This window comes from Aphidius gifuensis, linkage group LG6, assembly GCF_014905175.1.
Source record: "Aphidius gifuensis isolate YNYX2018 linkage group LG6, ASM1490517v1, whole genome shotgun sequence".
NCBI lineage: Eukaryota > Metazoa > Arthropoda > Insecta > Hymenoptera > Braconidae > Aphidius > Aphidius gifuensis.
In genome coordinates, this window is record NC_057793.1 from 7,310,199 (window position 1) to 7,324,278 (window position 14,080).

Below are 14,080 nucleotides of genomic sequence, written 5' to 3' on the forward strand. Positions count from 1 at the left end.
TATTTAATTATAATTATTATTATTATTCTTATATATGTGATATATTGTTTTAATAGTGTAAGTGAATTGTGATGACGGTGATGACTCGTTGCAACTCTGTGTGACTGTGTGACTGGTGCTGTTGGTTGCTTCTGGTTCGTTGAAAAAAGTGGCGTGATCAGGTGTACAATATTTCGTGGTGACACAAATCAACGATGAAGTCGACAATAACACGTTATATACATTATACACGTTTTATAATTATCATAAATATTATATACAATATTTAACAGTTGTTATTTAAATTTTATTTATAAACATTTTAAATTTTTTTCATTGATAAACAAGTTAATAGAAAAAAAATAACAAATATCTCGTTTGAGTCAAGCACGTTAGTGTATTTCTAATCACAAGGTGTTAATTAGATATTTTTAAAAATTAAAATAATTTATTTTTAAATATTAATTAGTAATTAATATAATAAATTAAAAATGGATCGGAGTACGTCAGTGACAACGTATTCACAACAACATTTAGTTGTTAATGAAGAAATAAATAATTCTGGTAGTTCAGATGTTAAACAATCTAATTCAAGTATTAATAATAATAATAATAATAGTAATACTAAAATTAGTAAAAAAGAATGGATTACAGTATTGATACTTTGTTTTATAAATCTTATTAATTATATGGATAGAATGACTATTGCTGGTAAGTATCAAAGTTCAATAAATATTTTATAACTGACTGAAAAAAAATGAAATAATAATGTAAAGTTCAAGAGTTTTTTTTACAATATTAACTCAACTTTTTTTTTTTCTTGGAAATTTTTTTTTTGTTGAAAATAAATGATAAAGTTTAATAAGCTAGCTTTTTTTTCTGTTTGATAAATGTCTTATCAGTAGGAAAAAAAAGACAAATGACTAATTTCAATGACATTTTTTTAATGTATATTTCTTATTTGTTAAATTATAGGAATATTAGACGAAATACAAACTCATTTTAAAGTTGAAAATGATACAGTTGGATTATTACAAACAGCATTTATCGTAAGTTACATGATATTTGCACCATTATTTGGTTATCTTGGTGATCGTTATAATCGTAAAATAATCATGAGTGTTGGTATATTTCTTTGGTCTTTAACAACACTTCTTGGCTCTTACCAAAATGTAAGTTATAAAAAAAAAAACTAAGATAAGAAAAATAATAATATTATCATCATGATGAATTAAAATTAATAATAAATTATTATCAATTAAATTACAGAATTTCTATTGGTTTTTATTCTATAGAATGTGTGTGGGTATTGGTGAAGCAAGTTATTCAACAATAGCACCAACAATAATAAGTGATTTATTTATAAAAGATACTCGATCAAAAATGTTGGCATTATTTTATTTTGCAATACCAGTTGGTAGTGGTCTTGGATATATAACTGGTAGTAAAATGTTAAAATTAACTGGACAATGGCAATGGGCATTACGTTTAACACCACCACTTGGTATATTAACAATATTATTAATATATTTATTTGTACGTGATCCACCAAAAGGTGAAAAAGAAGGTGGTTCACATGTTACAACAACATCATGGTCAAATGATATTAAAGCACTTATTAATAATCCAAGTTTTATGTTATCAACTGGTGGTTTTACATGTGTATCATTTGTAACTGGTGCATTATCATTTTGGGCACCAAAATATTTACAACTTGGTATTGATTTACAAAATAATGGTATTAATAATCAATTAGATAATAATATTAATAATGAAAATGATAATAGTGCAACATTTTCATTTGGTGTTATTGCAATGACTGCTGGTATTATTGGTGTACCATTGGGTTCATATATGGCACAAAAATTAAGACTAAGATGGCAACAAGCTGATCCATTAATTTGTGCATTTGGTTTATTTATAAGTGCACCATTTGTATTTTTAGCTCTTATAAGTGCTAATGGTAGTACGTATGTTTGTTATGTACTTATATTTTTTGGACAACTTTTATTAAATCTCAATTGGTCAATTGTTGCTGATATATTATTGGTAATTGGTTTTGTTTTTTTTTTTAAAATATTTTTTTATATCTAATTGGTGTTATTTAATTGTCTTGATTTATATTTTTTTTATTTTAGTATATTGTTATTCCAACGAGAAGGTCAACTGCTGAGGCATTTCAAATACTCGTTGCTCATGCATTGGGTGATGCTGGTAGCCCATATCTCATTGGTGTGGTTAGTCATCAATTTAATATAATTTAATTTTAATAAATTGATAATTTAATTTATTATATTCTGTTTTTTTTTATGTCTAGGTTTCCAATGCTATCACACCAATGGTCAGAGAATTATCAATAAATACAAATGATAAATTTATTGAATTTCGTTCAATTCAATATGCATTATTTTTAACAATATTCATTGAAATTATTGGAAGCTTATTTTTCTTTATAACTGCATTACATATTGAAAAGGATAAATCAGTTGTTGATTTGACAATTGCTGGTGAGTCTAGTAATAGTAATATCCAGAAAACCAACAAACATGTAAACACAATACAAATCACTGGTAAATCGTGAAACAAGAAAACAAACAAACAAACAAACAATCACATGAGCACAGAAAAAAATAATATCCAAAATGTCATACAGTAATATTGTAGAAAAATATTTGAATCTTTAGCATGACAGTAGAGAATTTCTAAAAGAAAATTTGTTAATTTTTAGATACGTTAATTATTAGTTGGATTAAAATTTATAACAGTTATTAGATACTAATATTTTTTTTGTTTTTTTTTGCACAGTGCATGCATTAGTGACAAGTTTGGAATTAAAACAACAAAATTTGAGGTAGTTGGTGGATCCATGTTGATCATTAACAAGTTAAGCGCCAAGATATTAAATTAATCATTGATAAAATCAAGTAATTTATTTTTTTTTTCATTTAAAATAATATACTTTGTTGATTAATTTATAGTTAACAGTATTTTTTTTAATAGATTTTTTTCCTTTTTTTAATAAGAAATGGAAGAAACGAAAAAATTTTGTTGGCGCTTAATGAGTTAGAAAGAATTTTACATAGAAAATTATATATATTTATTTGAAAAATGAATTGTAGAAAAATGGGGCTTGTGGAAAATAATTAAATTGTTAATATTAAAATAATAAAAAAATTACTTATGCAATTAATAATAATGCAATATATTTTTACACATGCACTTAACATAATAATTAATTTTATTTTACGCTTTCAATGCAGCATGTATTGAGCCTCAACTTTTCCTTTTGTTTTTATTTTTTTTTTTGCTTTTTTCAGTATAAAATTTAAAATCATATTTCTTGCAGAAAATTTTCTAGAAACTAAGAATAATGGGCAAGCAGAGTCAACGCGTTTATAGAACCGCCAATGATCTCGTCTAATAGTATGGTATTTTATCATTTACAAAATGTTTTTTTTTTTTTTTTCTCATTTATCTTAAAAAAAATGTCAGTTGTTCTGTTGAAAATTTGATATTTATTTTTATTTTTTTTTTTTGTTATTCATATTGACATATTATAAAAATTCAAATAATATTTATTTAATTATTAAAATTAATGATAGATCAACTGACTAACAAATTTATTTTTTATAATAAAAAACGAAAAAAAATGGGTAAAATTTTCTAATTTAAAAATTACATACTTAATTTTTCTTTTTTAAAATAATCAATTAATTTCTATGCTTTCTTGCAATTATGCTTAATAATTATCAGCAATTAACAAAAATTAATAATACATAATTTTATTAACTGAAGCTAATAATAATAGCTACTTTTTTATTAACAAAAAAAAATGATTTTTTATATTTTTTTCGATTCATTTTAATTAATTTCTGGTTTCAAATTTATTATTGCATGATATAATGGTGATGAAATTTTTCATTTAAAAATTTTAATGCATCAAAATTTTGGAAATTTTGTTTTTCTGGTGATTCAGATACTTTTGCATCATTTCATTTTGAAATAAATCTATACAGGCTCCAGTATCGACAAGGAGTCGAGACAAAACTACCTATAAATTAAAAAACCAAAAATATATTTCAGCTCGTCGATTCATTAATTTTATTAATCTATATTTATGTTTTCTTGTATAGATTTTTAATTTATCTATATTTCAATTGAATTTTAAAAATTGTTTCAGATTCAACAGCTGTTGATTCGTCGCTGTTAAACAACGAAGAAACAAACAGATAATTTAAAGTGCAGCAATCAAATATTGCGACTGATAAATTCATATTTTATTTAAAAAAAAAATTATTAATATTTAATACTTGTTCCTAAGATTTTTCATAGTCAATTTTTTCCTCTAATCAATCTTCCTTATTATCATATTTTTTCTTCTTTCCATTTTTCATCAATCATTTTATTTATTTTAGCAATTTGTTATTAAAAATTAACTGCACTTTGCGTTTTAAGATTATAAATTTCACAAATTTATTTCTTATAATCACAAAAAAGGCTGTGCAAAAAGTATGTAACTAGGTATTTTTTTTTTCCTTTGACTTATTTTTTATTATTTTTCAAAAATATTGAAAAAAACGATAGCAATAATATTTTTGTTATCTGATAATTATTTATAAAAACAAATTAAAAAAAAACAACATATATATATATATATTAATATAAAAATAAAAAAACTATATAATTTTGTTTATTATTTTTTTTTTATACAATAATGATTGATGAATAATAAAAAAAAATTAATTATTAAATATCTTTTATTGTATTTTAATTATTAATTATTTATACAATATTTTTGTGTGATATCTACATTAAAAAAAAAATGAAAAGAAATATGTTTGATTACATATTGTAAAAGCATAACTGTTGTAAATTAATTTTTCATAAATTATATTTATATAAAAAAATCTTCAATATCAAAGAATAAATTTATTATGTAAACGATGTTCTTTTAAGCATGGCATTGAACAAAAACGATTTGAATTATATTCAAATGGTACAACACCAGTCATATCAGATGCACATTGAAAACAACGTGTTAAAACAATTCCACCTTGTTTTCTAATTCTTTGCTCAGCAGCTAATGCTCTCTATAAAAAATAAATAAATAAATTGTTTATTAATATATTGAAATGATAAAAATAAATGACAAAAATTTTACCTTTTCTCGATCAGATAAATTAAGAAATCTTTGTTTTGAATCTTCCTCTAATTTTTTTAATTCAAATTCTTTTTTTTTTGCTTTTTCACGATCACGTTTAGCTTTACGTTGTTGTTTTTTACGTTCAATTTCTTGTTGTGCTATTTCTTCAGTTAATGGAGCTGGTATTTGTGATTTACCATAATCAAATTTATCTGGATTAACAGCCATAAATCTTCTAAATGTATTACGTGTTTCTTTATTTGTTGATGCTGCATATGCTGTCTGACATTTTTTATTTCTTAAACATGGATTTAAACCCATTTCTAATAATAACCATAATATTTCAGAATTATTATCAATTGCAGCTAAATGTAACATTGTATTACCATCATCATCACATTCATTTAACAGCTTTACAATATCAAACATATTTATCAATACTATTTGTTCATTATTATTATCATTTTTACGTGTTTCAATTATTAATTCATCCCATGTTTCTGTTAATTCTTTACAATTACCAATTTTACAAGCATTCCATAATTTTAATTTTGATTTTATAAGCAATTCATTAACTGGTTCATTTATTTTTTTAGGCTTTTTTTTTATTTGACGACGTGTACGTTTTTGTTTAGCAATTTTTTTTGGTGATATATTTTCAAATTCTTGTAGCTCATTGATTAAATTAATATTATAGCTTTCTTCAACAATTGAATTATCAATTTTTACATCATCAACATTATCCTCGTCATCATTATCATCAATTATTGAATTTATATCTGATTCAGATGACATTGCAAGTCTTGCTATTATATCTGGTAATGGTCTAATTGGACTTTTTCTTGCTTTAGCACGATCAATATTTGAACGTGGACTTTTTAAACGATCTGGTGTCAATTGATTTGATGATGATGATGATGATTTACCTTTATTACATATATCAAATGTACAATTATTATTATTATCATTATTAATAATTTTTTTATCTGTTATTTCATCAAGTAAATCAATTTTTTGTATTTTTTTTCTAGCTGGTTGTCTTGGTGATATTGGAAATGAATTTGTAAATTCAGCAGCTGAACCATATATTTCAACAGATGTTAATATATCATAAACACGTTTAACTTCATTAAATGTTGCTCGTCTTGTTGGAAATGGTAATGGTCTTAGACGTGTATCATTTTTATCAATTGGTGGATTTTTACCACCAAATAATACAGTTCTATTTTGTGGTCCAACAGCACGATATAATATTAATGATGAGCTTTCAATATGTTGTGTCCATAATTCAATGATATCTTGTACATGTTGTATTAATTGTATTTCATTGTATCTACGTAAACTAGCACCAGCACTTTTGGCATATCCAGCACCACGATTATCTCTTTGTGATTGTGATGAGCCTTGTTTTGCTCGTACAGTATATGTATGAAATGTTTTATGTACAATAACATTACCATCTTTAAATACAGCTGCTGCAAAATGTCCACCACCTAACATTATTATTGTCCATATATGATTTTTACCACTTGCCAGTGCTTGTGTTATCATATCATCATTTATTTCTGGTATATCTTTTTTACTATGAAGTAAACATCTGTATATACTAAATATATCACCATCATCATTTTCAAAAAATACTTTTGAATGACGACTTGCTGTTAATGACAATGCATCTAATTTTTTTTTTTCATTTATTAAATCATCATTTTCATTATCTGAGCTATCAGAATTATCAGTAATAATACGTGTTTTTTTTTCATTTTTTTTCAATTTTATTGAATTATTATTATTACTTGATGTTTCATTTTGTTGTCCATTTTCATTATCATTATTTTCAACTTCAGACTCACTACCTGATAAACTTGATACATCATCTGTAAATTAAATTGATAATAATATTGATGATAATTTGTTGTGTATATATAAGCAAATTGTAATTTATATTTTTTACCTTTATCAGCTAATACAGCAAATTCATCTTCAGTTATTGATTTAAAATCACGTAAACGTTGCTTTAGATTGTAACGATGCCAATCTAATTTATAGTGTAAACGTTGTTGTATTTGATCATCAAATATTGTATTGCAAAATGAACAACTTAGAGAATCTGATACAGTTAAATCATCAAGTTGATTTGATGTTGTTTCAGTATCTGAATCTAAATGGAAATTAATTAATTATATTGATTCAATTTAATTACAAATTATGATGAAATATTTTTTTAAATAAATATTATCAATGACTCATGTTGATAAATAATATTGATAATTTTATTTTTATATATAGAAATGAAAGTTGTATAAAATAGTGTTTTTTTTTTTATTATTTTAAATTACCATTTGATGATCTTGTTCTCATGCATTTTGCAACTTTAATTCCTTTCGTTATTTTATCAAAATCTCTTTGATTGTACAATTTAAATACTCGATGATCCATTGAAATATATTTTTTTTATTTTATCAATAAACAATAACTTGACAGCTCCAAATAAAATGATAAATAAACTTGTTAAATAAACACGACAAGATAATAAATATAATTAAAAATATAAAATTGATTTTTTAAAAGGTAAAGTTGTCTAAACGTCAACACTAATTAACAATAAAAAAAAAAGGATGATTATTTATATTTGGCAGTGTCAATTAACAATTGGCAGTGATTATTAATTTTTTTTTTTTTTTTTAATAAAAAAAAGAACAATTACTTTGGATTGAACTTATGAAATTTTTTTTTTTTTTGTTCAATCCTCCAGGAAGGTTATTAACAAAAATTGTGTAATTTTCCTTGTTTTTTTTTTTTTTTTTATTATTATTTTATTTTGCGAGAAATAAAACAATAAAAAATAAAAAAAATGGTTTCCGCCATTATGGTATCAGTAGGTAAAGTAGAAAAAAAATTAAAAAATGATTGATATAATGTTTATAATTTTATATATTTTTAAACAATATTTAAATTATTTTTGCAAACTAAAACTACTTTTTTTTTTTTTTTTTATTAAATTGTATTATGTAAATTTAATTAAATATTATCATTTTTTTTTTTATATCAACTTTTAAGGTTGGCAAAACTGTTGAAGATTTTTTTTTTTTTATATAAAACATTATTTAATTGAATAGGTATAAACAATTGGAATTTTAATTAATTAATTTTACAAATTGTTTATCTATTTTTTGTATGTATATTTTTTTTATCTCAAAACTTCCAAATCCAATTGATGAATTTATTTTATTTTGTTTCGTTGGCGACAATGATAATCTGACTTTACAATAAAAAAAAAAAATTAAAAAATGGAGTAAATATAGAGTCTCTCTTGTTAATGCGCGTACACGTATAAATTTAATAATTTCCATAATAAATAATTGTTTTAAATAAAAAACGAAACAACTGCCGGTTAATAAAAGTTCATATATTTGTGTGTTGACTAATTATTAGTTGAATAAATAAAAAATAAATAACAAAAATGAGTAGAAGACGTGCACATGAAGACGATGATGGATACGGTAATAAAATCATCATGTTTTATTTATTAATCATTATTTACAACAAACTTTTAGGTTATATATTTTAATTAACAAAAATCAACATAATAATTGTTATTATTTGCAGAACGAACATATAAAAAACGTCGTCGTGTATCGGAAAATCAAGAAATTGAGGATCGTCTTGAATCATTGATTCTCAGAGTTGGTGAAAAATCAACATCATCATTGGAAAGTAATTTGGAGGGTCTTGCATCAGTTCTTGAAGCTGATTTAGGTGTATTTCGTACAAAAATACTTCGTATATTGACTGATTGTACAATTAAAATGCCTGAAAAATGTACAATATACACGACTCTTGTTGGTTTATTGAATGCTAAAAATTTTAATTTTGGTGGTGAATTTGTGAGTTATATGGTTAAAAATTTTAAAGAATCATTAAAATCTTGTAAATGGGATAATGCAAGATATTTTTTAAGATTTTTAGCTGATTTAGTTAATTGTCATGTTATATCATGTGGTTCATTGATGACATTATTTACAAATATGCTTGATACTGGAAGTGAAGATAATGTACCACAAGTTAGAAAAGATTGGTATGTTTATGCTGTATTATCAACTCTACCATGGGTTGGTCGTGAATTATATGAAAAAAAAGAAACAGAACTTGATCATTTAATGTTGACAATTGAAATATTTTTAAAAAAACGTTCTAAAAAACATCAACCAGCATTACGTGTATGGTCAAATGATACACCACATCCACAAGAAGAATATCTTGATTGTTTATGGGCACAAGTACGTAAATTACGTCAAGATAATTGGGCTGAAAATCATATACCAAGACCATATTTAGCATTTGATTCAATATTATGTGAAGCATTACAACATGATTTATCACCACTAGAACCACCACCACATCATGATTCATATTTATATCCATTACCAACAGTTGTATTTCGTATGTTTGATTATACTGATTGTCCAGCTGAAGGTACATTATTACCAGGTAGTCATGCTATTGAAAGATATTTAATTGAAGAACATCTTAAACAAATAATTAATAATCATTTTTTTGAAAGAAAAGAATGTGCTGGATATTTATTAAATTTTCCATATAAATCAAAAATACCACTTGATTATTGTATTGTTGAAGTTATATTTGGTGAATTATTTAATTTACCAATACCAAAACATTTAGAAATATGTTATGGTTCAATATTAATTGAATTATGTAAATTACAACCATCAACAATGCCACAAGTATTGGCACAAGCAACTGAAATATTATTTCGTAGAATTGATTCAATGGCTGCAGCATCATTTGATAGATTTACATGGTGGTTTGCATATCATTTATCAAATTTTCAATTTAGATGGTCATGGGAAGATTGGGATTCATGTTTACAAAGAGAATATGAACATCCAAGACCAAAATTTATAAGAGAAGTATTAGCTAAAGCATTAAGATTATCATATCATCAAAGAATACGTGATATGATGCCAGTAACATATGCTGAATTAATACCACCAATACCAGAACCAATATATAAATATACTGCTGATGGTGCTGCTAGTTTACCTGGTACTGCTGCTGCACATGAACTTGTTGTATCAATTAGAAGAAAATGTACACCAGAAGAAGTACTTAATGTACTTAATACATTACCTGGACAAGGTGATAATGATGAAATTAATAATTTTAATCCATTAAAAATTGATGTATTTGTACAAACATTACTTAATCTTGGATCAAAAAGTTTTAGTCATAGTTTTGCTGCTATTGGAAAATTTCATTATGTATTTAAAGTACTTGCTGAAACTGAAGAAGCACAAATTTGTATTTTACGTAATATGTTTTCATTGTGGAAAAATCATTATCAAATGATGGTTGTATTAACTGATAAATTATTAAAAACTGGTATTATTGAATGTAGTGCTATTGCTAATTGGATATTTTCAAAAGAAATGCTACCAGAATTTACAAAGCTATATATATGGGAAATATTACATTTAACAATACGTAAAAAAAATCAACATGTTATTAAATTAACAAATGAACTAGCTGAAGCTAGAGAAAAAATGAGACGTGATGATAATCATTCTGGTTCATCATCTGATGACAATGATACTACTGGCGGTGGTGGTGGTGGAGGTGGTGGAGCTGGTGGTGATGGTGATGGTAGTAGCAAAGATAAAAATGGTGAAGGAACATCTGAAGATGCTGTTGAAAGAATGGAAGAAAAATTAGAAGCAGCACAAGCTGATCAAAAAAATTTATTTCTCATTATATTTCAAAGATTTATCATGATTTTATCAGAACATTTAGTACGATCGGATACTGATGGTATTGATTATAATACACACTGGTACAGATGGACAATTGGAAGACTTCAACAAGTATTTTTATCTCATCATGAACAAGTTATGAAATATTCATCAACACTGGAAACATTATTATTTACACCAGATTTAGATCCACATATTCTTGATATTTTTCATCAATTTGTATCATTGAGAGCTTAATTTAAAAATATTATTCAAAACATGCAGTGAGTAAGTTAAATTTTCAAATGTAACAATTTGTTTGGTTTTTTCTTTTTTATTATTGACAGGTTGATATTTATTGTGAAAAAAAAAAAAAGCATTTATTGCTTTGTCTATGATGATGAAAATGATAATAAAATTTACACATTTTTGTGTATTAATTGTAAATTGTATTGTTTAATTATTTAAGGTGTCATTGATAGGTGTTGTAAAGTTACAATTTTTTCTAAATGGCTCATTGACATTTGCAACAATTGCTGGTGTTTTTAAATATCCATTTATAAATTTTTCGGTATATAGAGTCTGGTGTCTTCCTTTGTAGAGAGGATACTTTTCTTGTTTCTGTTAAAATAAAAATAAACATTTTTTTTTTGCTTTCAAATAATGCACTTGTATTGATTGATTTTTATTGTAAAAATAATTTATATTTACTTGAAATAATATTGTGGTGTTTTCAATATCTGGTTCAAATTTATCATCACAAAATGAATGGAAATATTCTGATGGTTTTGATGGAAATATAGGTGCTGGTGTATTAATTTCATTTGAAATAATTTCCATTGCTTGTTTTATTAATTTTTTTTTAATAAAAATACGACGTTTTCCTTCTGTTTATATTTTAATAATGAAATTTAATAAAACATTTTTTTTTCTCCAATAATATATTTTAATTAAATTAAACTTACCATTATTTTTATTAAATTTAAATTTAATTAACTCATAATCTTTTCCAATTCCTTGAATTTCGAAATCACATTTATTCATTGTTTAGTATTTAATGAAAAACAATAAAAAAAAATATTTAAAAAATATAAATTTTGTATTTTATTTTTTAATCTAGACAAGTAAAGTATATAGATAATAAAAATTTAACAATCGAAAATAATGTTTCTATAGTTACCAACCAATATCATTGGTATTATTAATTTTTTTTTTTTTTTCTTTAAACTTTGTATTGTAGATAGTTGGGCATAGAAAATTATTATGTATTATTATTGTTATTATTATTTTTTATTTTTCAAATGTATATATATATTATTTTCAGTTTTTTAATTTTTCATTTTAAATTATAATGTACATAACAGGAAAAAATAAATTACATATATTGAATTTTAAATTATTCTTTATTTATTTATAAGAGCAAAAATAAAAAGTAATATAAGAGATTTTATTTTGAAACTATAATAATTTTTTAAAAATTTATTATTATTATTAGTATTTTTTCATGGAAAAAATCATGTTTCTAGATTAAGTTCGCTCATATATTTATCATAAATAACTGAATAAGCAGTTATACCGAAAAATCCACCATTTTCACGATTTGATGAACGATGATGCAAACCTATACCACTCAATGCTGTAGGAACTTTTGATCCAACGTAAGAAGCATCAAATAATGGTAAAGTTGTTTGTCCTGCATCAGTTTTACTATCACTCATTGATAATGTATAGAACTTATCAGTTTGTGAGTCAATGACTGTCTTTTCATTTGTCTTTACTGGATTTAATTCACCGTAATCGCTTGTAACTCTGTTAAAAATTTTAAATAAATTTATTAAATTTATAAAAAAAAAATTAATTTGAATACACTTACGTGTGATTACCATCTGGATAATGCCATTTTTCAGTATCTTTTATTAATTTGCCACTTTTCCAATCATACTCTGTTGAATGTACTTGAATTTGTATTCTGTTAGGAAATTTTCCTTCTACATTTTCTATTCCAAATTTTATACCTATGATTAATTTTTAAAAAAAAAAAACAGATAATTCATTATGTTTATTTTTTTTTTCAATTTATTATATCAAAAATTATACCTGTTACAACACGTCCATATTCAATAGTCATTTCATCCATATTAATTGCGTTTTTTTTTGGGTCCCATAAAACATAATCAGTGTTTTGTTTTAATTTTCCTTGACCTCCATTATCAAGTGATTCTTGTACATCATTGACAATGCTAGGTAATCTAACCCATTCATCAGTAAAGGCTTGAACAATATAATTTGGTCCAATCACTCCCTCTGCTACTTGAATATTGAAAATGTTATCTTTGATAATCATTCTTGCACCCGTAACAACCCTTTTATATGAAATAAATTTTTATAATATTAAATTTGGTTTTTTTAAGGCATAATATATTTTTAAAATATATATTACTTATTTTTTGCAATAGAACTCATAGCTGGTAATAGACTTATTGTATTAACAGCAAGTTTAGATTTAGGAGAAACATCATCACACTGACACCAGCAAAATGGACATCTCGTGAAACTTGCATATAGGTAATAAAAATAAATTTTATAATTAATATTTATACAGCTATAATAATTTATATTTACCTCTCTCTTTCATATTCTTTACGGATATACAGTCCATCGCTACAACCAGTACCCTTATCACCATATGTATTATCAGCATCTGAATAATATGCATCTTTGACCCATTTATAACGTCTTGCATCATTTTTCTGTATATCAAAAAATAAAAAATCAAATAATACAAAATAGCAAAATAATTGAAATACTATAATTATCAGAAAAAAATTATATTACCAGCATACAATATTCTGCGGTCCATATAGTTTTACAGCTATGAATTCTTCCATAACAATTACGTGGTGTTGTACAAGATTCAAAATTTTCTGGTACTCCATTTTTATCCCATGGTGTATATGTGTCAATTTGAAGATAACAAATTTCGTTAGTAGTACCATTGGCTAAATCAACATCTTCACAAGAAGGACATTTGTCGCGTCCTAACCAACGTGAATACATTAATATGTTCTGATACAATCCAGCCATTTCTAAATATGTAACACCTGTAATTATTATAAATATTATATTTTATGTGTACAAACCAAAATTACAGTGATGAATTCAAATAAGTATATATATTTATAAAAATTTTACCTCGTTCATGTTTTTT

The 14,080-nt window shown here is 24.2% G+C and overlaps 4 protein-coding genes across 7 annotated transcripts; 2 read left to right on the plus strand and 2 right to left on the minus strand.

Moving 5' to 3' along the window:
- Window positions 1–51: 51 nt before the first annotated feature.
- On the plus strand, window positions 52–4,998 carry LOC122859172 (protein spinster). 4 transcript variants are annotated; one of them, XM_044162584.1, is made up of 6 exons: window positions 52–690; window positions 955–1,151; window positions 1,249–2,028; window positions 2,118–2,216; window positions 2,297–2,486; window positions 2,785–3,380. In XM_044162584.1, exons 1-6 carry the CDS (start codon window positions 471–473, stop codon window positions 2,832–2,834), a joined length of 1,536 nt encoding a protein of 511 aa, XP_044018519.1. In that variant the 5' UTR covers window positions 52–470; the 3' UTR covers window positions 2,835–3,380. The 4 variants fall into 4 exon arrangements, with proteins under 4 accessions (XP_044018519.1, XP_044018516.1, XP_044018518.1 ...); XM_044162583.1 differs by having other exon boundaries at window positions 53–690; window positions 3,326–3,380; XM_044162582.1 differs by lacking the exon at window positions 2,785–3,380 and adding an exon at window positions 4,160–4,998 and having other exon boundaries at window positions 54–690.
- On the minus strand, window positions 4,896–7,715 carry LOC122859155 (ankyrin repeat and zinc finger domain-containing protein 1-like). The gene is made up of 4 exons (XM_044162552.1): window positions 7,462–7,715; window positions 7,077–7,283; window positions 5,141–6,999; window positions 4,896–5,069 (listed from the first exon to the last, which is right to left on the minus strand). The coding sequence occupies exons 1-4, from the start codon at window positions 7,559–7,561 to the stop codon at window positions 4,896–4,898; spliced, it is 2,340 nt and encodes a 779-aa protein (XP_044018487.1). The 5' UTR covers window positions 7,562–7,715.
- A 678-nt stretch (window positions 7,716–8,393) lies between these two features.
- Window positions 8,394–11,963, plus strand: LOC122859152 (nuclear cap-binding protein subunit 1). Its single transcript, XM_044162549.1, has 2 exons — window positions 8,394–8,625; window positions 8,732–11,963. The coding sequence occupies exons 1-2, from the start codon at window positions 8,586–8,588 to the stop codon at window positions 11,128–11,130; spliced, it is 2,439 nt and encodes an 812-aa protein (XP_044018484.1). The 5' UTR covers window positions 8,394–8,585; the 3' UTR covers window positions 11,131–11,963.
- Window positions 11,964–12,386: 423 nt separating this feature from the next.
- Window positions 12,387–13,808, minus strand: LOC122859739. The gene is made up of 6 exons (XM_044163422.1): window positions 13,743–13,808; window positions 13,495–13,622; window positions 13,313–13,426; window positions 12,970–13,235; window positions 12,746–12,887; window positions 12,387–12,681 (listed from the first exon to the last, which is right to left on the minus strand). Exons 1-6 carry the CDS (start codon window positions 13,806–13,808, stop codon window positions 12,387–12,389), a joined length of 1,011 nt encoding a protein of 336 aa, XP_044019357.1.
- Window positions 13,809–14,080: the final 272 nt, after the last annotated feature.

Coding starts and splice junctions, on each gene's coding strand:
- LOC122859155 (XM_044162552.1), bottom strand. CDS start 7,561: ATGGATCATCGAGTATTTAAATTGTACAATCAAAGAGATTTTGATAAA. Junction 7,284..7,461: donor GAGAACAAGATCATCAAATG/GTAATTTAAAAT, acceptor ATTTCCATTTAG/ATTCAGATACTGAAACAACA. Junction 5,070..5,140: donor ATTTATCTGATCGAGAAAAG/GTAAAATTTTTG, acceptor TATTTTTTATAG/AGAGCATTAGCTGCTGAGCA.
- LOC122859152 (XM_044162549.1), top strand. CDS start 8,586: ATGAGTAGAAGACGTGCACATGAAGACGATGATGGATACG. Junction 8,626..8,731: donor TGAAGACGATGATGGATACG/GTAATAAAATCA, acceptor TATTATTTGCAG/AACGAACATATAAAAAACGT.
- LOC122859739 (XM_044163422.1), bottom strand. CDS start 13,808: ATGGAGTACCAGAAAATTTTGAATCTTGTACAACACCACGTAATTGTT. Junction 13,427..13,494: donor AAAGAATATGAAAGAGAGAG/GTAAATATAAAT, acceptor CCTATATGCAAG/TTTCACGAGATGTCCATTTT. Junction 12,888..12,969: donor ATATGGACGTGTTGTAACAG/GTATAATTTTTG, acceptor AATTAATCATAG/GTATAAAATTTGGAATAGAA.
- LOC122859172 (XM_044162581.1), top strand. CDS start 471: ATGGATCGGAGTACGTCAGTGACAACGTATTCACAACAACATTTAGTT. Junction 691..954: donor GGATAGAATGACTATTGCTG/GTAAGTATCAAA, acceptor GTTAAATTATAG/GAATATTAGACGAAATACAA. Junction 1,152..1,248: donor TTCTTGGCTCTTACCAAAAT/GTAAGTTATAAA, acceptor ATTAAATTACAG/AATTTCTATTGGTTTTTATT.